General features: G+C 39.0%; 1 protein-coding gene across 13 annotated transcripts in view; it reads right to left on the reverse strand.

The window, feature by feature from the left end:
- Nucleotides 1-24,116, reverse strand: part of stat4 (signal transducer and activator of transcription 4) — an 85,956-nt gene that overhangs the window by 39,150 nt on the left and 22,690 nt on the right. For 6 of the 13 annotated variants that reach the window (XM_067228722.1, XM_067228739.1, XM_067228731.1 and 3 more), the window contains 9 exons: nt 21,889-21,974; nt 21,141-21,292; nt 20,497-20,655; nt 20,167-20,259; nt 19,759-19,851; nt 19,468-19,488; nt 18,860-18,953; nt 18,487-18,570; nt 17,970-18,053 (listed from right to left, as the gene is read on the reverse strand). In XM_067228722.1, the coding sequence (XP_067084823.1) occupies nt 17,970-18,053; nt 18,487-18,570; nt 18,860-18,953; nt 19,468-19,488; nt 19,759-19,851; nt 20,167-20,259; nt 20,497-20,655; nt 21,141-21,292; nt 21,889-21,974 (866 nt within the window). The remainder of the gene's footprint in view (nt 1-17,969; nt 18,054-18,486; nt 18,571-18,859; nt 18,954-19,467; nt 19,489-19,758; nt 19,852-20,166; nt 20,260-20,496; nt 20,656-21,140; nt 21,293-21,888; nt 21,975-24,116) is intronic. The other 7 variants (XM_067228749.1, XM_067228777.1, XM_067228787.1 and 4 more) reach the window with 5 other exon arrangements.

Consider the following 24,116-nt stretch of genomic DNA (forward strand, 5'->3'; position numbering starts at 1 on the left):
CATTTCACTCTTTTTTCTCCTTTGTCAACTGTAAGAAAATATTGCAATGCATGACAATGACAGATATACCTTTAACACTGTCTCACCATTCTGGTTTCAAAGCAACGCTTTTTTCACCTTCATACTGCTGACATACTTTTGTCTGCTATGATATTGATAGAGCTACTAGTAACTGTTGTTATTTATGCAATATGGCAGCACAAAGCACTTAAAACATTAATAGGTTTAAATGTCACAAATGTACTTCCTTGCTGCTCACTACATGTTTAAGCTACCTACTCCATTCAAACATCAATGTGTTGACCAGCTGTTTACAGCTTTAAACCCCTCATCTAATTTAGGGCACTAAATGAAGCGGACGTGACATGCACGCCTTCCAGTACCAAGCCGAATGAACGAGCAGCGAGCAAACATCCCTCCCTACACCTCGCAAGGCCAAAGCAATCAAATCACATCTTTCCAGCTACCGAAACAATGGATTGTAGATATCTCCCGTACAGTCTATGATATCAACCAATAACTAAACTTGCAGAAACAATGAAATACAATGAAAAACTATTCACATTGTAAGTTCAGTGCACATTGTTTTTTTCATTATATCTACAGAGATAAAAATGTTTGATTATGCATTTAAATATCAGTCTTCTGGACACAACTTGTGATAAGTATGATATGCTCTTGTGTGCTATGACATTGATTTTTACGATGTGCCCAAAAATGCTTAAACAATTTATAGGTTTATTTTGCACAAACGTATCCCTCCTGCACCCAACATTTTTACGCAATAAACTCCGTTCAAACATCAACCTGTTCAAGCTGACCAGCTTGAACAGGTCAAAGGGTTAAATCAAAAGTCTAACTACTAACCTGAACTTCATTGCCACAGCCTAAACTTTGTCAATCTGTTCATGAAAATAATTAATTTCAGCCTAAACCGTACAACGGAACGTTAAATCAAATTCAACCAACGCAATCGCTACCAAGACGAACACAGTAGTCTAGTACTGTACCGTAGTAGTACAATTTACCGGGGCAGCTTCTCCACACAGGGCTATATCGCATTTTGTGTTGTTACTGACAATGATCGCTACCAGTGAGCTTTTTATGAATGAGCGATTTTCCACTAAATAAATGTCAATCTTATTTAAGTTTTTGGGGGCTTATTTTCAGTTAGCAGATGGTACTGTTTGAATCGTGATTTCATCTTCTACTGCCGGTAACGTCGTAGAATAATCTTCAAAGGGGGTTCTTTATTAATGAAAGAATGCAGTAGGCTAAATGCCTGAAAATATAGGCTGCCTCTTGCAGGGGAAATGAGAAGACATCATATTTCATTCTACACTTCACTCATATTTTGAGTTGTAAATGAGCAGCAAAAAAAGATGCTTTTAAATCTATGTAATCTTTATAAATAATAAGTAGGCCCTATTCATTTTTATATAAAATATACAGAAATATCAGTTGTAAAAATGTCATTAAAAAACGGCCCCCTGTGCAACCGACGCAAGCAAGCACACCCTACAATTTCCCCAGAAATTGTACCCTCTAGTTTTTTTCTGTGTTGTTATTCAGTGATTATTTAATTAGAGCGTTTGTTGCCCATCCCTTGAATCTTTCAGCAAAATGTAATTTATTGGCTAAAGGATGTCAAACATGTTGCGGGTTAGACTGCAGTTGGTCTATATCCCAACATTATCAACATTTTTAAGTCGGCTGACAAGATTGTGTTGTTGTCCTCAATGAAAAGTATAAACACATGGACATCATAAATCAAACCAAATCAAACTTTATTTATATAGCACATGTCATACCAGAAGGCAACACAATGCGCTTCACTGAAGGGAGGGGTGGGTACAAAAATTATGTTTGACACAAATTTTCCAGAGGGAAGCAAAAAACCAGATCACCCATTTGGGCCAATATAGGAGAAATGTACTAATTCTTCCCTGACCTCTCTAAAATTAGATGATCGAGCACTCTCCTGGGGAATGTGAAGTGCCAACTTATTACAAAGCACACGCATAGCATGAATGAATACAACATCATAAACATTCAATGATCTAATTAGATCCAGTTATACTGGCAAAACATGAAATGTTCTTCATTTATTGTCAGGATGTGTCCTGACAATAAATCCAAGTATGAGAATGATTTTTTTTTTTTTTAAATTATGAGAGCCATGTGTAATTAGGGGCCAAGCAGCGAAGCTTGATTCCTTGGATCAAGACAATTCGATTGGACCGCCATTTAGAATTTTCTAAAAAACCTACTTTTTCTAACTCCTCCGAGGTCATTTCTCCGATTTTCATGAAAATCGAATCAGATCATCTGCAGACCATGCCGACAATTATTTATATAATTATAAGATATTTAGCATTATCTTATAATTCCAAAACTCGGGATACGTCTTTGGCACAATGCCGTAAAGGATATCAAAATGATTTGGAGCAACAAAAAAAAGCTATAACAAAAAAACTAGAGAGGGTACAATTTCTGGGGAAATTGTAGGATGTGCTTGCTTGCATCGGTTGCAGAGGGGTCCGTTTTTTTTGATTGATTTGATTTGATTCATAAATAAAGAACCCCCTTTTAAACTTATTCTAGCAACGACGTTACCGGCAGTAACTATCTCAGATGGAATTGCGATTCAAACAGTACCATCTGCTAACTGAAAATATGCCCACAAAAACGTAACTAAGCTTGACATTTATTTAGGGGGAAATCGCTAATTCATAAAAAGCTCACTGGTAGCGATCATTGTCAGTAACAACGCAAAATGCGATCCCTGTGTGGAGAAGCTGCCCCCGGTAAATTGTACTACTACAGTAGCCTAGTACAGTTACCTGTGTTAGTCTTGGTAGCGATTGCATTGGTTGAATTCGATTTAACGTTCCGTTGTACGGTTTAGGCTGATAATCAATTATTTTCATGAACAGATTGACAAAGTTTAGGCTGTGGCAATGAGGTTCAGGTAGTCAGATAGTTTCACCTATTGAAAAACTTTTGATTTAAGTAGAGCTAAGGGGAGTGCCGAACATGTTCTGTCGCCGTTTGACTTCCTAAACAGCTGTGTGGAGATGTTTTTGTTAGCTACTATACAATTGTGTCTCGCGTAGGCTACAGTACAGCGTTGCAGTGAGCTACACTGGTTTGAAACCACAGGTAATGATAATTTCACCAACAAATAGTTTACTTGTAATCTATTGTCATAATAAATCCTGACAATGTATTAGAGGAATGTTTATTGAAAACGGATGCATCATAGACCGCTGTAGTATGTGTTGCCCGGGAAACAGAGGCTAATGTCATGATGCTAATGCTTCAGTGAAATAGTATCCTACTGTTTCCGAAAGTACATGTACTTCCTTAATAATATCAGTTTATATTGTACATTATACTTCACAATCGTGTTTCATATCACAAAGTAAAATGAGTATATAGTTATCACCCTGGCCTCTTTCCTTGTGGCGTTTCTGCAGCTGCCTTGCAGTAAATCCATAGTTAGCCTAGCTATCTCCCAGAAGTTAACAAGCTGCTAAACTAATGTTCTGCTAGAGGTAGTCACGCGAGTTTTCGTGACGTTAGCAACGTCAGTGTTAGCTTCACCTTTCGACACAAAAACGTAATTTCTACTTAAACCATGCAACGGAACGTAAATAAAAATACAAGCAACTCAATCGCTACCAAGGCGAACCTTTTGACAGTGACGTTGTCTATGTAGCCCAAATATTGACTGATGCTTAGGGGTGTGAAGAGAAACAATAATAACTAGAGAGGGTACAATTTCTGGGGAAATTGTAGGGTGTGCTTGCTTGCGTCAGTTGTACAGGGGTCCGTTTTTGAAATTAAAAGCATTTTTTTTTTGTGCTCATTTACAACTGAAAATACAAGTGAAGTGTAGAATGAAATAGATGTCTTCTCATTTCCCCTGCAAGAGGCAGCCTCATCGTAGCCTGGCTCTGCCCTCCTACGTACTTCCGCTCAATTTTGATTTTGCTTCTGTACTAGGTCTGGCCATTCGGTACGTAAGTCAGATTTTTCAGGTTGATTTTCAACCGGCCAATCAGCGAACAGAGGGAGTGGCTGAGAACGATGACGTTGATGTCGTGCGCTAGTTTGTGTTGTAGTTCCGTAATGGCGGCGGAGAAAGATGCGAGCGAAGCCATTCGGTCCGTTGTGGCAACACTGCCGAATATAAACTAAAGCCGGAGCAAGAACAAGTTTTGCTGAGTTTTGTTGGTGGCCATCATGTTGTGGCCCTCCTCCCCACGGGCAGGGCCGAGTTTGTGCAATGGGCAGGAGGGGCTGCTGCCCCGGGCCCCGGCCACTAGGGGGCCCCGGCACAGGAGATAAATTAAATTATAATACATATTTTTGATGCATTTACCCACCCGTAGTGAAGTCCACGTTCTCTTAGCGTCACGTGTCGTTGCCGGTATCAAAGCATGCAAAACAACAATGGCTTTGCATGAAGGTGATGTCAAACGAGTTTGACCTGCTTCGCCAAATTGACTTCAACGATTTGATTCGTGACTTTGCCTTCAAAAAAGTAGACGTGGACTTAAACTAGTCCCACACTGATAATCTAGCCTATGTTCTTTTCAGTAGATGGCCACAGCCTGATAATTAAATTGTTCAATCGAGTTGTTTGTATATATGTGTTCTAGGGGTGGAACGGTACACTGAAGTCACGGTTCGGTTCATACCGCGGTTCAGACATCACGGGGGAGGGAAAAGCAAAACAAACCAGGTTCCTCTACGAGTGAATATGGCGCATTGAAGATGATGTAAATTCCGATTGCGTCAGTAATTTATTTGGCCCTATTTGTATGTGTATCTAATGGCTGGTTAAGCACTGTAGGGAGAAGTTGAACTTTTAGTTTTTGTCTCGTTCCAGTGATTGGCACACCTGGGTGATGGCGTCGGAAATTTTTAGTCATTTAGCACACGCCATATGCGTTATATGCGTTAGCATGTTAGATGTATTTCCAGTCACATACCCCACAACCAGTGACGTGCAGTGATGTCAGTAAGAGGCTAGGTACTTAACCCTCGTGCTGCCTTCGGGTCACATGACCCAAAGGTTCATAACGAACCATCGTTGTGTTTACCCAATTTTACCCAATACAAAAACAAATAAAAATAATTTTCTTTTAACCATTCCAATGTGGGGGGTCTGAGACAGCCCGACAGTCAAAAGAAAATGCTTCACTTTGTTTTTGTATGAGGTAAATTTGTCGCAATACGAAGGTGGGTCACAATGACTGATGGGTCAGAATGACCCGAAGATAACACAAACTTGCAATCTTAAAAAGGCTGGCGGGTCCTCTATTTCTCGTGGGTCGCCACCACTCGCTATACTCGTCCTTAGTGCTGCTAGCTAGCTATCTCTGACTCACGGCGGCGCCAATCAGAGCTTCAGAGCTACAGATTAGATGTCCCGAAAGAACACGAGTATCTAACAGTAGTTCCGCATTACATTAATTAATTTGCATGCGAGTTTTATTTATTTTTATACCGTGTATCCTCCGTGTAATTTCATGCACCGAACCGTGACGCCCGTACCGTATGGTTTGGTACGAATACATGTACCGTTCCACCCAGTGGCGGTGCGTCAATAGTGGGCGCAAGTGCGCCGGCCCACTTAAAAATTTTAGATGAAAATATGTCAAAAGACATGTCAAAAAACATTAAATACAAAATAATAAAAATAAGAAATGTACCGTGTTTACACGTTAAATGTGTGTGGGAGACCGTAAGCCCCTGACAACAACCACTTAAATGTGACCAAACATAATATATTGCCATTCGTCATTACTGAGAAAAGCCCCTCCTTCAGGTGAAGGGTGCCGGTAACAGCAAAGTCTATGGAAGCTAGTTAACTTTTTGCTGTCTTTTCAGCAGGAACAGCTTTTCATTGGCGGATTGAAAGTTCGATTCTGGGGCGCAAATCTTTGCGCCCTAACCAATGACATGGTTTCCTATCGTTCTTACTTCAACGCGACTGATTCGGTGACCATCAGCGACCTTTAAAATTCCCCTAGTTACCACAACAAGCATCTACGAGAGCAGCGTAGCTAGCAGAAACTTTGGTTTTGTGAATCAGTGGCGGTGAGTCAAAACAAATTCTGTCATGGATTTACAAAAAATCCCTTTCACAAGACGTTCGCTGTAAGAAAAAAAGAGGATAAAAGATCTCGGAACAACACGATTTACAAATCCAGCAGCAGGCCAGTGACCGAGGACGAAGCAGCAGGCTAGTGACCGGGGACGAAGCGACTAGCTAGTACAACCAGGGCTTCTTACCTGCTCTTTATGCGAAACGGAGTTGGCTGGCTGGATGTTCAAGTAGCTAATTAACATGCCTTTTGGTAGTGGATGGGAGGATATAGTAAAAAAAACTATATTGTCACTATCTTGTTATGTTTGTAACTTTAATTTTGCATCGTATTGTCTTGCTCTTCTTAAATACAGTTGTTTAAATAAAGTAGTGGTGGTTGTTTTGCCCAGTTTCAAAGTGCTGCTTTCTGTTTATTGCCCCCCCCCCCCCCCCCCCAAAAAAAGAAAAGAAAAGTGGAACCGCTACTGGTTCCACCCCTAATGTGTTCACTGGGCTTTGTGTGTGCACGCTAGACTGCATGTTCCAATTTATTTGACATCGTGGCTGGCTAGGGGTGCGTGTTACAATGTAGCGTTATTACAATCAGTGGTGATTTCTTTAAGACTGCAAGGGAAGCTCAGCATCCCCTAAAATAAAAAAGAATTAATGGTCAAATCTTTACTATTGTGTTAACATTTTAAATGCGTTAGAACACGTTCATATCGAAGACGAGTTCTTTCAGAATCAGCTACATATATTAGCAGGTCGACTGACTGATTTCCTTCTCATACATTCCCGTAGCGTTACAGTGCATTTCCCTGTTGAAGCTCAGCTTCCATGGACTTCAATGGGGCTGCTTTTAAAAAAAAAATTTCAGTGCTTCGAAACTATACGGTCATTGGATGAATGCTGAGATTATGTCCCGCCTTGGATGCTCAGCGTCTCTGGGGGTGAATAGAGGAGTGGGCTGGCCTGGACGGTGAGCTTCCGCGTGATGATTGGAGGGTCTGTCAAAAGACTGCATCTCCTTTTGATTGACAGTAATTTTGTACTACAAAAAGTCACCGAAGCTATTCAAGCTCAGTCCCATCGCGGATTTTGCAACTGTAGTTGAAAGACAAACTGCAGCAACCTATTTCTTGGTATTTGCTTGGCGAAATTGCTAACCAATTTTCTTCATACAATTATACACCACGTTCCTTGTTTCAGTTTAACCTAATTTCCACATTTCCTCCTTGATTAATATTGTTTTGTTAGATCGTTCGTTCATTCATTCAGTAGGCTAGGCTAGTGTCGTAGGGGTGAACTAGCCAGTGAATAGCCAAATACATTTTTAAGAATTAGGATGTAGGCCGAAAATGAGCTTCCCCTCTTTGAAAGACCAGCAGCCGCCACTGATTACAATGTATCACATACTGATATTTTTGTCTGTCATAATTTAATTACCAATCCCTCTCTCTCTAATATATATTGATAAAAATCATAGTAATAATAATATATATATATTTACAAATATTTTGCGTGGGGGGGGGGCTCGGGGAGGCTTCTGCCCTGGGCCCCAGATGACCTTAACCTGGCCCTGCCCACGGGGTTCGGGAACAGTTTGATTTTCCAGCTACGGCAGCTAGCTCTGTTACAGTAGTGGTGAAGGAATTGGCGAACGCTAGCGATTGGTTATGGCAGATCAGAGTGGCTCTGGGCAGATCCAATAGTTTTAAACTTCAACAGAGTACCCGCCTACAAGGAAGTCAACGCTTGTCAGTGGAGCGAGGCCAGACTCTCATGAAATGTACGAGAGTCTGGTTAGGACCAGGCAAGCCTCATCGTTGAATCTAAACGAATACATTTGGCAGACCGGTGTAAAAATTTACCTAATCTCTATGACTTAAACGTCCTTTTAAGTTTTTCCTTTCTCGTGATATTTTCAGGCATTTAGCCTACTCATTGCATTCATTCATTAATAAAGAACCCCCTTTGAAGATTATTCTACGACGTTACCGGCAGTAGAAGATGGAATCGCGATTCAAACAGTACCATCTGCTAACTGAAAATATGCCCCCCAAAACGTAAATAAGCTTGACATTTATTTAGTGGAAAATCGCTCATTCATAAAAAGCTCACTGGTAGCGATCATTGTCAGTAACAACGCAAAATGCGATATAGCCCTGTGTGGAGAAGCTGCCCCGGTAAATTGTACTACTACGGTACAGTACTAGACTACTGTGTTCGTCTTGGTAGCGATTGCGTTGGTTGAATTTGATTTAACGTTCCGTTGTACGGTTTAGGCTGAAATTAATTATTTTCATGAACAGATTGACAAAGTTTAGGCTGTGGCAATGAAGTTCAGGTTAGTAGTTAGACTTTTGATTTAACCCTTTGATACACAACCTGGGTCTAAAGTGACCCGGGAGAGTTAACATTTTCTATATCTTCGCAAAAAAATATTTAATCATTCAGTATTCCAGGTATTCCTCAATTAACTTGTTTTTGGTCATCACAAGTCCTTATTTTCATTTTTTCTTTCTTACTTTTGGAATAAAAATACTTTTTGTAACACTACCACTCTAATGCACAACATGGGTCTAAAATGACCCGCATTCATTTCCTATAATATTTCATGTATGGCTGAGTGTGTCTTTGCCATATCTTTAGAAATCATCTAATTTCATAATTTCATATTCCAAGTATTCATTAAATATCTAGTTTTTTATTGCCACAAATACTTATTTTCCTTCTTTTTTTCTTAATTTATAAACAACCATTGTTTTTTGTGTTACTACCTTCAGTTTACAGACATGGGTCAAAAATGACCCATATGTATTCCTATGGAGTTTTATAGGAATTTTTGATATTAGTTAATCTTTGCAACTTGGAACATATTTACTGTGGATAACTATTCACCTGTCCCACATTTCACAACTCAACACAGCTGCTTTTAGGCTGGGAGATGTTCTCCCGCAAGGCCACATTTAGGCTCTTGTCTTCCCCTGCAAGGAGGATCAAACTGATAGAGGCCATGAATTCCTGTTTGATGCTTCTACACTCTTTCCCTTTTGTTGCTGCAGCTCTTCATCTCTAACGCTGCATTCACACTGCAGCGGAGCGGGCGGCGTGGGGCGTCGGCTTCCAATTCATTTTCAATGAAACCAGGCGTTGATGCTCGCATAGGGCATTGTGGGATGGCGAGCGGAGCGGAGCGTTGCAAGTTGGATTTTCTCAACTTTATGTAAATGAGCAGCGTGAAAACGCTAGCGTTGGCCAATCGGATTAGTTTCTTGTTTCTTGTACCGTAGCAACTGTTCGTCATGGTAAACATTTCTAGGTTTGACAATTTCAAGATGGAGGAGAAACTTTTCGTATGTGTCTGCACACCCAGTTCTGTTCAGAACAAAGTTACTAATGTGACGAGCCTGAATTTAAAGAATACATTAAACTAATAATGCATGGTGCATGGTTGCCGATGTCGTCATTGTTCCTAGTGTGTTTTTATAGCCTACTTTTAAATTTAGTCTTGTCACATTACGTGACTGTTCTGTGCCACTGCTAGCTCGCTAGCCCAGCCTACAAACGACTGGTTGAGGGACCGGTGGCGTAACATGTATTCTACTGTAATCTTGCACTAGTAAAATCTTGCACAATAAATGTTGTGTAAAAGTGGTATTTTGATCGATATTGTGAGTACATGAACCCAAATCTGCACGCTTGGCCATGACTACAACAGTGACCTTAGAGAACTACAAATCTGTATTAACTTGTTTAACACGCCCCCGAGCGTGGTGTACTGTGGGAAGGCAAGCGATGCAGAGCGTTAAAAAACGCTGCAGTGTGAACGCAGCGTAAGTTGTTGCATTTCAGAACCTCCTCAATGATGCTATCACTGATGAACATCTCCCAACCTAAAAGCAGCAGGGTTGAGCTGTGAAATGTGTAGCAGGTGAATAACTATTCACAGTAAATATGTTCCAAATTGCAAATATCCAAAGTTTCTATCAAATTCCATAGTGAATCCATATGGGTCATTTTAGACCCATGTCTATAAAATTGATGTAGTACCACAAAAAGTTTTTTGCTCAGAATGTAAGAAAGACAACAATTAAAATAATGATTTGTGATACTCAAAAACAAAATAAAGGAGAATATTAGTGATGGGCATTCCGGCTCTTTTTCATGAGCCGGCTCGTATGTCTCAGCTCACTAAAAAGAGCCGGCTCTTTTGGCTCCCTAACGGCTCTTTAAAAAATACATGTTTTAACTATGAATTTTACTATGATAGGTGTGAAAACAATTTTAATTAAATTATGAAATGAAATCATTCTCGCCCACATATCTTTAAAAATGCATTGATTTGTCATGGCTCTCCGAGTTTTGACTACTCTCCGACTGTGTGTGAGTTGGCTCGGCCCTCCCTCATGCAGGATTGACAGGAACAGAATGTGAGGATGATCGTGTGCGCCTTTAAGCCTACAAGTATTTTTTCGTTGTTCTTTGAATTAGTCAATTATTTTAAATACAATTAAAATTAATTAATTATTTCATAATCATTTAGTTTTTATAGGCTGTATTATCTATTAAAAATAGAGTCGGCTCTTCAGATATGCGAGCCAGCTCCCGACGTTCACCTTCAAGAGCCGGCTCTTAGAGCCGGATCGTTCGCGAACGACCCATCACTAGAGAATATATTTGAGTAAAGACAAGTTACTTAACATCTGTGTTCAATATCGTCAATTAAAAGTAAAAACTTTCCAGTTACGAAGCGTTTGTTCGTAGGTTTAACGCCAGCTGCAGCAAACACTTACCCCAGCCCCGGTTTGGCTGTTCGTGACGGTCAGCTATGACCGTTTTGAGCCTTGATTTTTGCAGATTTCTGTGAAACTTGCTAAAATAAAACGATCTAGCTAGATTATGTACACTTTAAGCTCAATGTACATACCTTGTTTGGCCAATTTGGCCGATTGTGGAAAAGAAGTCGAACCGTTTTTAGTTATGGAGAGCCATCGCGCTAGCTCGACTATTGGAGAGAATAACAGAAATTTAGCTAGAATCCAAATCAAATCCAAATACCCAATTCTGCTTTCATGGTGCGTGTCTGTTTGGTTGCCACGGTGATGGCGCAGCTGTGATAGCTAACGAGCTAGGCAGAGAGAAAAACGAACATTTACCTAGCATCCACACCTCAAACAAGTTGACCTAGACGCAAAACTATACGTCCAATACAAAAATAAGGATATTTTCCGAGACCCGAGACTCTGCCAAAACCATAGATATCCTTTACATGTCTGTGCTGTCAGAAATACAACTCTTGGCAGTTTCGAAATCGTCTTCCTTCTTGCTTTCTCTGACGGATTTTACCCACCTCTCCATTGAAGTTAGTGAGAGAATTTGAAAGGCTACTCTCGCTTCAAGGCTCATAGCTGAAAATCTGTAAATGTGAGCTCATTAGTAGTTACATTGGCTGAAAGAGGACAATCTTTCCTACATTGTAAGGTATAACTTGTTTCTGTAAGTTTAACTATATGAAAGTTAGAGGAATGTGTTTGACAATTTAGTTGAATATCAGAAAAAGAGCAGGCAGCAGTGTGCCACTCTGCTTGCTGCTCATTCATAAAAATCAAGAAGGAGCAAACATTTTAATGTATTTGAAACTGTCATAATTCAAAATTGGCTGAATTTTTGAAAAAGCTGAATCATTTGGGAATAGCTGAATGTCTTGTGAACATTTTAAAGGTTGAATGGTGTCTGTAGCTGAAAGTATGCTGAAGTAGTTAAGTTTGAAAGAGGAGGAACCTTTTTAATGATTTGAAAGGATTTACCATTACTTTTAATGGGAGAATAATTTGCACCAAAACCTTAATATCCTAAAAAGTATAAAAGTGAGAAATACCAAAATACATAGCACACATCTCCTGAAGGAGCTGAACGTTTTGGTACAAAAATTGTAGGAATCGGTGAAAGTATGCAGGACTAGTTAAAGGACAAAAAACGGCGGAAGAACTAAGAAATTGGAAAAACAATAGTGAGAATGCTGAACAGCATTCTCACAATAATAATAATATATATGTGAGAGAACAAAGGTTGTGCCCTTGCCGAAGGCAAAGCACACCCAATAAACCTTAACCCTTGTGTTATCTTCGGTCATTCTGACCCATCAGTCATTGTGACCCACCGTCGTATTGCGACAAATTTACCTCATACAAAAACAAAGTGAAGCATTTTCTTTTAACTGTCGGGCTGTCTCAGACACATTGGAATGGTTAAAAGAAAATTATTTTTATTTGTTTTTGTATTGGGTAAACACAACGATGGTTCGTTATGAACCTTTGGGTCATGTGACCCGAAGGCAGCACGAGGGTTAAATGAGTAATTTTGTATTGAATGTCTAGCTTTTATATAGCATCACAGTTTCTGACATGAAAATATACTGTTTTACTTCAATAATCAATGGCACAATTTACCCCAATGTTTTCTCTCTAAATGAACAACTTACCACACACCGGGGGCAAGTTGTGCCACGAGACCACTTTTTTTCAGAAAGCTATATTTCTTAAATACTATATTTCAGATCCAAAGTGATTGTTCCCAGGGATGCACCACACCCTGAAATATATTACATTTAGTCATTTAGCAGATATATGTACATATTTTAGTTGGAAGCATTACTGTCATGGCCTCGCTTTAAAGTCACTTTAAGTAAAAACTGGCACAATTCACCCCACTCTCCCCTACTGAGCCTATGCAGGTCACGTGAAAAATGATCCAAAGACTTGTACCAGGCAGATGAACGAATCGTTCACCTCCCAACCGAGTCTTCGGATCAATGTTTCGTTCTTTTGCCAACTGAGTCTTCGGATCAATGTTTCAGTCTTCTGCCAACCGAGTCTTCGGATCAATGATTCGTTCATCTGCCGGGTATGAGTCTTTGGATAATTTTTCACGTGACCTGCATACGCTCAATACTGGTAGTTAGAGGAAACAGAAATGATTCGTTCATTTTGACTGGGTCTTCGGGTATGAGTCTTTGGATCATTTTTCATGTGACCTGCATAGGCTCAGAAGAGGAAACAGAAAGTATTTGTTTACCTCATTCACTTTCGCGTGACTAGGTTTAGTAAGACGTGAATGATATTAGTTCACACGTGATAATTATAGGTTTTGTTATTTTTACTTTTTTTTTTTTGCCACGAGAAAATGAACGAATCGCTCTCTGAGACTACTCTTTACTCCCGAATCATATTAATGATTCGTTCAAAGAGAGAGCAGTGGTAAATAAAATAGTCTGCATCTAAAGGCATGTTCACACTTGGCAGCTAGGTTTGGTTTGAAGAAAACAAACTTTGATGCGATTGCTTTGTTAGCGAACCCAGAGTATAGACTATATAATTGTATTTATTGGTCCGAACCAAGAGATCCAAGAGAACCGAACCGAAAGTGTGAACACGACAGTCATAAACTCCACCAGTGATGAGCATTAGCCTAATTAGAAACTAGCATAGAGGTTTTGCACCATTTCGTGTTGATATAAACACACAAGCCACAGTCCAATTTATTGTTCAGGGAGCCATCATTTGAGAGCAGGATAAATGGGAGATCAAGCAGAGATCGTAGCTTCTAGCTTAGAAGTTCCAAACATACACTTCTCTCATTTTTGCAATACTTGGACCGTGCCAGAGAATGTCTAATATAGTGAGAACTGCCACTCTCTGGAAACTTCCGGGTTCTGAACTGGTTGCAGTTCCACTCTAGTTCCATATGAGGGCACTAACGAGCGAGTGCAGAATGAATGGAGGTCTATGGAGCAATACCCCTCAAAATCCACTTTTCTCAGGATATAATTGTTTGTCTAGTAATTTGAATTCTGAATTCGAAAGGGGAGGCAAAAAAATACACACTGCTGGGTGTTATATTTTCGCCTTTCTGTTCTAAAAAGCCTTAAAATGTCAATGACGTCATACACATCGTACGACCAGAGATACTACTTTACGGCAAGCTCTGGTCACTTCCTTTTTCTCTCTCGAGGCATCGACAACACAGCTGACAGGTTAGGCTCTCCCTGTCAATACACATGCTAGAAAGAGTTTTGGCTTGCTAATGTTGTTGCTAATGGTGCTAATGCTCTGACATTATGATTCCGCTTCAGATGCCATCAAGCGGGATTTCTGGTCATATTCAGTCCTTCACTAACCAATCAGCATTCATTAGCAGAATGCTAGCGTGTTATGGGCAACAACGACTCACCCTGTAAGAAATCGAAAAGACATAAGTACTCGTTCATTCAACTTTGACCTATAATCCATGTTGAACATGCACAAACTACAATCAAATCTGAGATTTCTCAACGACAATCAGGTGAAAGAGACACATTTAGCCGTTTAGCTCCATAGACTCCCATTCAGCATGCACTCGCTCGCGTTCACCCCCAGTGGAACTCTGGTGGAACTGCAACCAAATTTGGTACAATTGGGCTTAATAGGGAGTGGACAGGCTCTCCTTAAACAGGCTCTGACCGTGCCCTGTCAATAAATAAAGAACAATAACGGTTTTGCCAGGATAACTGGATCTATCGGACCCTTGAATGTTTATGAGACTGTTTCAATAGCTCCTTCTATAGACGTACTGATCGCAAACTATAGTTTGAGTATCCACTAATTCGCCTTACATACATAGATTGTCAATTTTATCGGCTAATTCCAACTTTTCCAAAAACCTTGGCGTGCGATTTGGTAGTACCCCCCCCCCCCCCCCCCCCCCCCCCCCCACGGCAAGCTTTCGCAAGCTTCAACCTGCACATAATTATATATAGGCTATATATATGTATAACCTATACATATTAGGTATATTTATACACTATATATTAAACTTTGTCTGAATAATAGAAGACTCACATACAGGAGCCCTTGCGACATCTGTTGATAGAAAAGAGAATTGCAGCCTTGGAATGCAGGAAAACATAGGTAGAACAATCGAGCAATAGTGAAGAAAAAACGCATGATGACTACCAGAGAAAACAACCATGCTTCGGTGAGTCAGATGTGATCATATCTTGCATTGACGCTCAATTGCTCTACCTATCTTTGGTATCCCGGATGTTGCAATCTGAATTTTTTCGCCTCAACATTTTTCGGCTCGAATTTGATAGGCAAAAAAAATTTCGGCTCGGATTTCACCATTCAAATTATTAATTTCAATTTATTTGATCAAGAGGGACAGTGTACATTTATGAACATTAAAATGTAAATGCTATAGCCAAAAGGCTAGTTTCCGTTGGCAGTCCCCCTGCCAGAGTGAAAAAAGGCTTATACAACTTAAAAAGAAAGGCATTAAGTTAAAATAGATCAAACATAAAATCTAATTTGAGCAACTTGATTTTTTTTGTATTGAATTTTGGGAATCTAAATTTTACTGTTCGTATGTGAGCAACCTGAATTTCCAAGCCTTGAATTTTTGCATCAGATTCTTTCGAAACATTTGAATAAATTCATATGTGAATTCGGTGTTGTTTAAACTTCAATATTAAGTATTCAATGCCTTTTAAAATTCAAAACATTATGTCACTGATTTGCTTCCATATCCCTGTGTTTATACTTTTGACGAAGTGATCATTGTTAGCCGACAATAGAATGTTGATTATGTTGGGCTACGCATTTATAGATCAAATGCAGTCTAACCCTCAACATGTGTGACATTTTTTATGATAAATTACATTTTGCTGAAAGATTGAAGAGCTAGACAACAATCATTCAAATTCCGTAAATATTCACCAACTATCAACATGCAAATAAATGACAGATTGACGAGAAGGCACAATCATTTTCACGATCATTTCATTTCATTCAACATTATATTTAAAAGGTACTTAAAGTACTACACTTCCAATTCACTACTTGATTAGGAGGGGGGATGGGATCGTACTTTGTACAGACACAGCCTAGAATCCAAAACATTACAGCTAGTACCCCCGTGCTATTAGAAAACCGGCTGCACCGTGATGCAAATCACGTCACGCATGACGCGCCCACAACTAAACTGGAACCTTAGGTAAACAAGAACAAATTGTGAGTAGTGCTGTCAGTTTAACGCGTTATTAACGGCATTAACGCAAACCCATTTTAACAGCGTACATTTTTTTTGCGCGCGATTATGTTCTTTTTGGCTTTGCAAACGTTTTTTTTCACATGCTGTTGCAACAACTACTGACGTTAAACTACAACACCACACCGGATCTAGCTAGACCGGAAACAAAACAACAGGCATGCCGCACACACTTGTTTGGGCTTGCGAGCCGGCTAAAGAGTACTAGGCTAACATTACGTTTTGAGTGGATGGCGAGCGCGAGACTGCAAAATGGATGCCAATAAGATTCTGAATGGAAAGTTTACTTTTAAAAAGTTGCCAAATAGTTCCATTGACAAGACCAAAGTGATCTGTGTGTTTTGTCGTTGTGAACTGAGCTATCATCGCAGCACGTCCAGTCTGAAATACCACTTGATGGCCAAGCACACAGCTGATGCGAATTCTCAGCCCCCTCGTCAAAGCCAGACGATTGCAATGTTGTTTTCAATTTATTTTTTTTACATTTGCACCAAGCAATCTGATCCACTTTTCCATGTTGATGAGAGTATTAAAATTAGAAAAAATAATTGGACAAAAATAAATTGAGGGACATTTAGAATAGATAAAAATGTGCGATTAATTCAGATTAATCACGAGTTAACTATGCCATTAATGCGATTAATCGCGATTAAATATTTTAATCGTTTGACAGCACTAATTGTGAGTACTTAGTGATCTTAAACATGTCATTTATTATATTGAGTGACTTCTTCAACACTTTTGTAATATGCAAGCAAAGTAAACATATTATTCCCGATTAACCGAGGGGTTCTATTGCAAAAACAGATTTCTGAGTTTGGATATATCGGAAATAATGTTTTTTGTGCGTGCACTCCAGGCAACTCTTCATATGTAACACGTAAGAGGTTATATCCCTTCAATTTCTTTTTCGCAATGTTAGCTATCAACTTGAAGGCTTGTCTCTGCCATTGGTGTCACAGTTTCCCATTTCTCAAAGTTTTGTGAGTATGCATGGGTCACAGTGTGCGTGGAGGACCTCACATTCTCATGTGAAGTTAGTTTTTAATAAATCCTTAAGTTTGCACACAAACTGCCGTATGCATTTTTTTATGCAATGTTTATAAATAAGGCCCCTGCTGTTTTACTGTAGGTAATCGCGCGCAGGTATGTGATGTTGCGATGTTAGTGATGTTTGTGACTGTAGCTAGCTAGTTAGCTACCTTTAGTTTTACGTTTTGCCACAACATATAATTAAGCCTAAACTGTGCAACAGAACTTTCCTTCCGATACAAGCAACGCTTTCGGGAACAAGACGCACATTTTGACACCGACATTGTCTATGTAGTGCAAAACCTTTGGGAGCAATTAGGGTGAGAAAATAATAATAAATAATAAGAGAGAGAATATAGGTTGTGCCTTGCCAAAGGCAAGCACACACAAATATAATGCATTATGAGTATTGGTATACAACATAACAAGTCTTAATGAGTCTTAACGAGTGTCTATTACTATGCTTAAACTCCATTATAACTGTATTGTAATTAATTACGAGTGCATGTATAATGCTGTATAATGCATTACGCATATAGACTTTAAATAAAGTGTTAACAAAATTACTTGTGCAATGACTTTTAGTCACTTATGATTTACTGTGTGGTTGTTTATCAGACCACTTTGACTATTCTCATTTTGTCAGTTTGAATTCAGTATTCAGAAGTTGGTAACATTATATATATTGTGAATGTGTACAGTTTTAATGTGTGTCTGTGTGGGATTAATGTGTGGCATGAAAGTCACTCACTTCCAGGTCGATGCTAATGCCCTGGATGGAAAAATTTGCCTCGAAGCTGAGAGTGTGAAGCTCTTCTGTCACAGAGAGAAGACCCTGGAAATGTGTTTACATCACAGCCATGTTCAATTTGACTAACCTGTTCACACCCCATCTCCTAATCCTTGACAAACTACTATCCCACAATACAGTAGATGTTGTCTCAAGTAGGGATAGGATGTATGGGGGCTAGCAGTAATAAGTGATTGTGTCACTGTAATCCTCTAGTAATGTCTCTGTATTAATTCTGGCAAGTGGTACTGGCAAGTTAGCTGTACATCACTTTTTAGTAGTACACGGGTGGCCTTGTACTGCCCATTCATGTCTCCCCCCTGAGCTTCAGGAGCAAGGTGCAGAAAGGAGCAGGCACTTGGCATTAAATACATTTATAGATATTCTAATGCAGAGAAATCTACATATTAATGCAAAGCATGAGAAGCTGCCTCAGTCCCCCCTACTTCAATAAGCTTTATTTATTTAACTTTCTCACCTCATTCCCCTTGGTTCCATTGATGACCTTCTTCTCTTTGAGCTGCTGTAGAAAGTTAATTTCTTTATATTTAATTTCTCCATTCTGAACAGTGAAACAATGAAAATGAGAACAACCCACAGTGTGTACATATCAATAAAGGTTTGATCATCTAAAATTATGATCATTCTTAAGACAACCCACCCATTATGAAACATTTACCGGAAATGCTACGTGCACACACAAAATGATAATTTCTATTGAATTATTATTTCTATTGAATTCTGGCATATGCATATCAAAACTGGTTTGAGTAGCTTTACTATCACTATTTTTTGATCCAACACTAGTCTCTGGTAATGGATCTAAATTCAACAGGAGGGAGAGTTGTTACCAGATGTCTGAAGTCCACAGTGAGGCAACCATTAGAAGATTCCTCAAAATCCATGACTTTAGTGTTGTTGGTCAGGATGAAGAATTGCCGATTTCTAAGACAAGGGGTTGTAATGCCATTGCGACTCATTTAATCAAAGTGTGAGAGCTTTGCCTAATACTTGAACACATTTGATCAAGTATGGCATGTAAGACTTTCCTTTCCTACTTCCATCCAGAACACAGGGTTCTATATGTTTATTGAATCGAAATGAGACTGTTGGTTTTCACATCACTTAATGCTATCTTAAACAATTTGATACAATCTGTATGAGTAAAAAAGGCCATTGGTCTCAGACTCATTTATGTGGCAGCCCAAGAGCCATCAACATATTTTTTCATCTGGTGATTTATGTGCCAAACTTGACATTGGCTAGCTACTGTTTTATGCAAATGGGAACCAACTTATTTTTCAATATTGTGTACATGTATTTATTTAATTTCAAATAAACAAAACTTTGAATCAAAGGCAGATGGATACACCACCTGTCATTCTCAATCATCTTTAAGCACTAGATGGAGTCCAAGACTAATTTATTTATTTTGAAACTCTGACTTGTGTTTACTCACACTCTGCCTGGAGGTAGGTCCCTGCAAACACAAACAAAGCATATTAGAGAGAGCTAAATTGTCTTGCTGTGTTGTTGTGTAATCAGTTGTAGAAAATATATCAGCCAAATCAACATAGTTACAACATTAAACCTTTACCATGGAGCAGTGACCTTTTTATCATTCCGTTACATTCATTGAATGAAACTACAGAATATAAAAGAAAAACAGTTTGGATTGCTTGTAATATACAAGCTATTTCCATGTAAAAGGTAAACGGTAAAATTACCAAAATAAAAAAGGGGCACTTACTTATCAAATGTTGTCTTTATTTTCAGCTGATAATCAACCTCTGGGAGTTTAACAAGCAGTCTGAACACAGAACATTTGGAAAAAAGTGAAATGCTGTTGAAAAACACATGGAAATGTCTATACTGTTGGTATTGTTGCAGTTATAAAAACTTTTTATCCATATATAACAAGGGTTGAAGCGTCGCTCGTCAGTTGAGCTTCCTGCCAATGTTGTGCACACCGGGGTTGGAACTCAGGTCCTTTGACTTGCCAACTCAACGACCACCCCTTTAAAAACACAGCTTTAAACAGATGGACAGACGACAATCCCAATGCCGGATCAACATCATGATGTCTGTCAGCCGTCGGTGATGGACTCAATCCTAGTTGCCTACTTTGAAGTTTAGGTAGCAGGATGTTGCTACATACCTGACTTTTGTGGAAAACTGTACACCAGTCTTGATGATAAGGGGTTTCTGAGGGTGAGTGGGCATACAAGGTTGCTTTTCTACCACCAAAGAGCTGGAAAAAAAACACTTAATAATACATTCATATCATAATTGGGGGTAGCCTAAGCCAGTAAGAAACAAAACAATTTCCATAAATAGGCTAGAGAGGAATTTGCTGAGGATTCAGATCCATCCCATTTGCCTGATTGCAAAATGGGATCTTACATGCATAGAAGTTAGTTGCATATAATTTATTTCCCACACTCCTTTGTTAAATATTTAAAAAGTGCTGTGTGGCTAGACTGATTACCTTTTAATGAGGTGGTAAATAAGGAATTTGACCTGTTCCTCCATCTGTGGTTTCTGAAGAGGGATGGGGTCACTCTCATAGGTTACTTTCAGGATAAGCTCACCTAGCTTGTCCAGTTGACGCTTGATCTGAAACAGACTCTGGGCCATCAAGGTAAACCTGATAGAAAGACAGAGAAAGAAAGACAGATACAGATGGAGGGAGACAGAGACACATACACAGTACAGCTGTAGTACTAACATTTAAAAGACACAAGACTAAGGATTACCACACACGGCAGGTGATTAACAGGCAACAGACATAGGGCGGTCGACAAAATATGTGACACGGTCCAGCGAAAAGGGGCTGTTGTTGGCATTCCATATTGTCCACTAGAAGCCAAAAACCTTTTTACAGTTTTCATTTTCTTGCATATTACAAAAGTTCAAGTGTTGAAGAAGCCACTCAATATAATAATCAACATGTAAGGATCACTAAATACTTGTTGTTGTTTACCTAAGCTTCCAGTTGAGTTGTGGGCGCGTCATGCGTGATGTGATTTGATTTGCATCACGGTGCAGACGTTTTTTCTCTAGGCTACTTATGGTGGTACTAGCTGTAATGTTTCGTAATGTAAAGAAATGTAAGGATGATGAATATTTTACCAGCTCTGGAGCTGGTCCAAAGAGGTGAGCAGTGGTCCACCAATGCAAGCTATTTGTTGTCTTCGCCTCCAATCCATCAACTCAGGATTGAGTTGAGATCCCATTAGAAGCTCAATCTCTTTAATCACATCCCTCATTTTAGACAGTATCTCCTGTTGGACAAATACAAAGAAAAATATTGCATATTTCTGCAACTACAGTTCTTAAAGCTAGTTTCTAGTTTCTAGGCCTGTAATTCATAGCACTTATATATTGTACTTTTTACTGTACTTTTTATATACAGTACCAGTCAAAAGTTTGGACACAAAATGTGTCTGTATATTGACTGCTCTTTATTAACTTTTTTAATAACCTGTTTAGTCCTGTGATTGCTTGACAATGAAGGCAGTGCTATAAATAAAATGTTGAATTATTAATATATAATGTCAGTCCATCCGAAAGTGCCCAATCAAACAGTAAAGGACATGGCTCTGTGTGAATAACTTGTTTTATTAAGAATTCATGAATATTAAAAGATCATTGATCTTAACCAGAACATCCTGAATAGGCAATGACTACATACAGTATTTTGACATTCGGATGTCCATTGTTTGATACCTCCGATACCAACAAGATCTGATTACATTTTGCTATGCTGGAAATTAAGTTTTGAAACTTTTTATGGAATATGTAACCATTTACTTAAAATGGTGAGTGTATAGGAGTGTAATGATGCAAATAATTATTTCTCCCTCTAGATTCAACATACCTTCCTCTTAAAGTCTAGCCTGTTGAGCATTTCCTGGAGTCGTATCACTTCCTGTTCCATCACCTTTGTGTTCCTCTCAACAGGATCTAAAATACATGATACCAAGTATGACAGTGAGGAGCATATTAATGCATTTACAGTTCAGGACACACACACACCAATCAAAGGATCTGAGCAGGTTTTCAGTAAATGTCCCCAAATAAATAAAGATTTGTACAATAAGATAACAGGTTCTTTAACTTGTTTATCCATAGTATCCATATGGACATTTAGGGGTGCACCAATATATCTGGTTTCAATTATTTTAGGATATTTTAATTTAGGATTGTTTATCATCTTGGGTAATAATACGTCTGTGACTGTACCAGTGCATCAGGGTGTTCCACGGGGGTCAGTGTTGGCCCCACTCTATTCAGCATTTATATGCTTCCCCTCGGGCAGAATATTAGGAAGTATGGTCTTGGTTATCACTGCTATGCTGATGATCCAAAAATCTACATCAGCACTTGCCCTGATATTAGCTGCACATCAGGGCCGGTATCATGATGGTACGCAGGGTGGTCTAGTTTGCAGTAGTTTGCTGCAGTTTTTTGAAAGGTATGGACATAAGCGTTTATTTCATTTCAGCTTTGGTAGTGACATAAATATGGAAAGTCCCCCAAAAATTCATTAATTTGTGTGCAAATACAGTTTCTTAAGCTTTATGTTTTGTAAACATTACACTGGACTTATTTTGTTATTCTGTCCAGTCAGAGATCAATTTGTAAGTTTGTTACATTCTGGTTTGTTTAATATGCAATTCAGTGGGTGAGTGAGCCTCATCATGGATCAACACAATGGTTAGCAAGCAAGCAAGATAAAATCACCAAGATAGCACCAGCTAGTTTACACTTGCAAAAGGCATTTAAAGTTAGCCAACGCAAAGTATTATAATTTATACAACTATGTGTGTACAGAAAAAAATACATATTTTATTCCCTATTGTTCGAAACATACAATCTTTTTTACTGTTATTCAAAATTCCCGCTGTCCATTAACTGTGCTGACGGAGGGTCTGCATGAAATTAGTACTTGGATGCAGCATAACTTTCTGAAGCTGAAGTGTTCCAAAACTTCCGAAGAGCTCTTGATAATTTGGTACACAGCCTGTGACATGTAACATTGACCTAAATCTTAAATTGATTGTTGACAACTAGGGTTGGGCGATTGTCGTATCGCCAACCGTCAATACTTCTATCTAGTGATGGGAAGTTCGGATCATTTTACTGACTAGTTCTTTCAATCTCTTTCAGTGAAATGAGCAAATCCTTTTTTGAGTAATTTCCTTAATTCTTTCGGGCTCATATTTTTTTCTTGCCAACTTCGCAAATACATCCACTGTTGCAAACAACATTTTGTTGCAAACAGAAATCAATGCATCTAAACCACCCAAGATAAATTACAGTACAAGACAAATTGTTCATCATTTGACTGGGTCTTCGATAATAAGTCTTACTAATTCACATAAAAAGTGAACAAAAGACCCGAAGACACGAGAGCCGGTGAACGGATCATCTGTTTCCTCTACTGAGCCTATGCAGGTCACATAAAAAATTAACGACTTGAATACAGTCAAGTGGTGAACGAATCGTTACATTTTCACGTGACTGGATATGCTGGCTGAACTGGTAGCACTAGATAATTATAGTATGGATCTCAAAAGAAACCAACTGGGCCTCGACATGAAATGAAGGCAACACGGGGGCCAAATAGATCAAGGGTCGGTATACTGTTGTATGAGGAAGCCGTCAAGAGAGGTAGAGCGTGGGTTAACTTTATATCTGTTAAGCCATGTGAATCTACCCTGCTGCGTCTTTATTCTATATCTTAAGAACCCAACACGACAATATCCATCCCCACATAGCGCGTCTAACGTAAACTAGCTAGCTACCCACATACTAATGGGTTGTAGGCTATAGCCAGCTTACTAAGGCTAACTGACAAGGTTACATTTGGCAAAGAGTTAGATTATTGGATGTGTTTGCCTTTGACAAGGCGCAACCTATATTCTCTCATATTTATTAGGTATTGGTTTTGTTAGTATTATTATTATTAGGATTCCTCTGGTTGGAGGAACCCTGTTGTAAATATAGCTGCAAGCAGCAATGGCGCGTGCCTCCTCAACATTGCGAACCATTTCAAAATTGACATGGTACAGACATGTATGTCATACATGTACACAACATTTC

Source organism: Osmerus mordax, chromosome 2 (assembly GCF_038355195.1).
Source record: "Osmerus mordax isolate fOsmMor3 chromosome 2, fOsmMor3.pri, whole genome shotgun sequence".
Lineage (NCBI taxonomy): Eukaryota > Metazoa > Chordata > Actinopteri > Osmeriformes > Osmeridae > Osmerus > Osmerus mordax.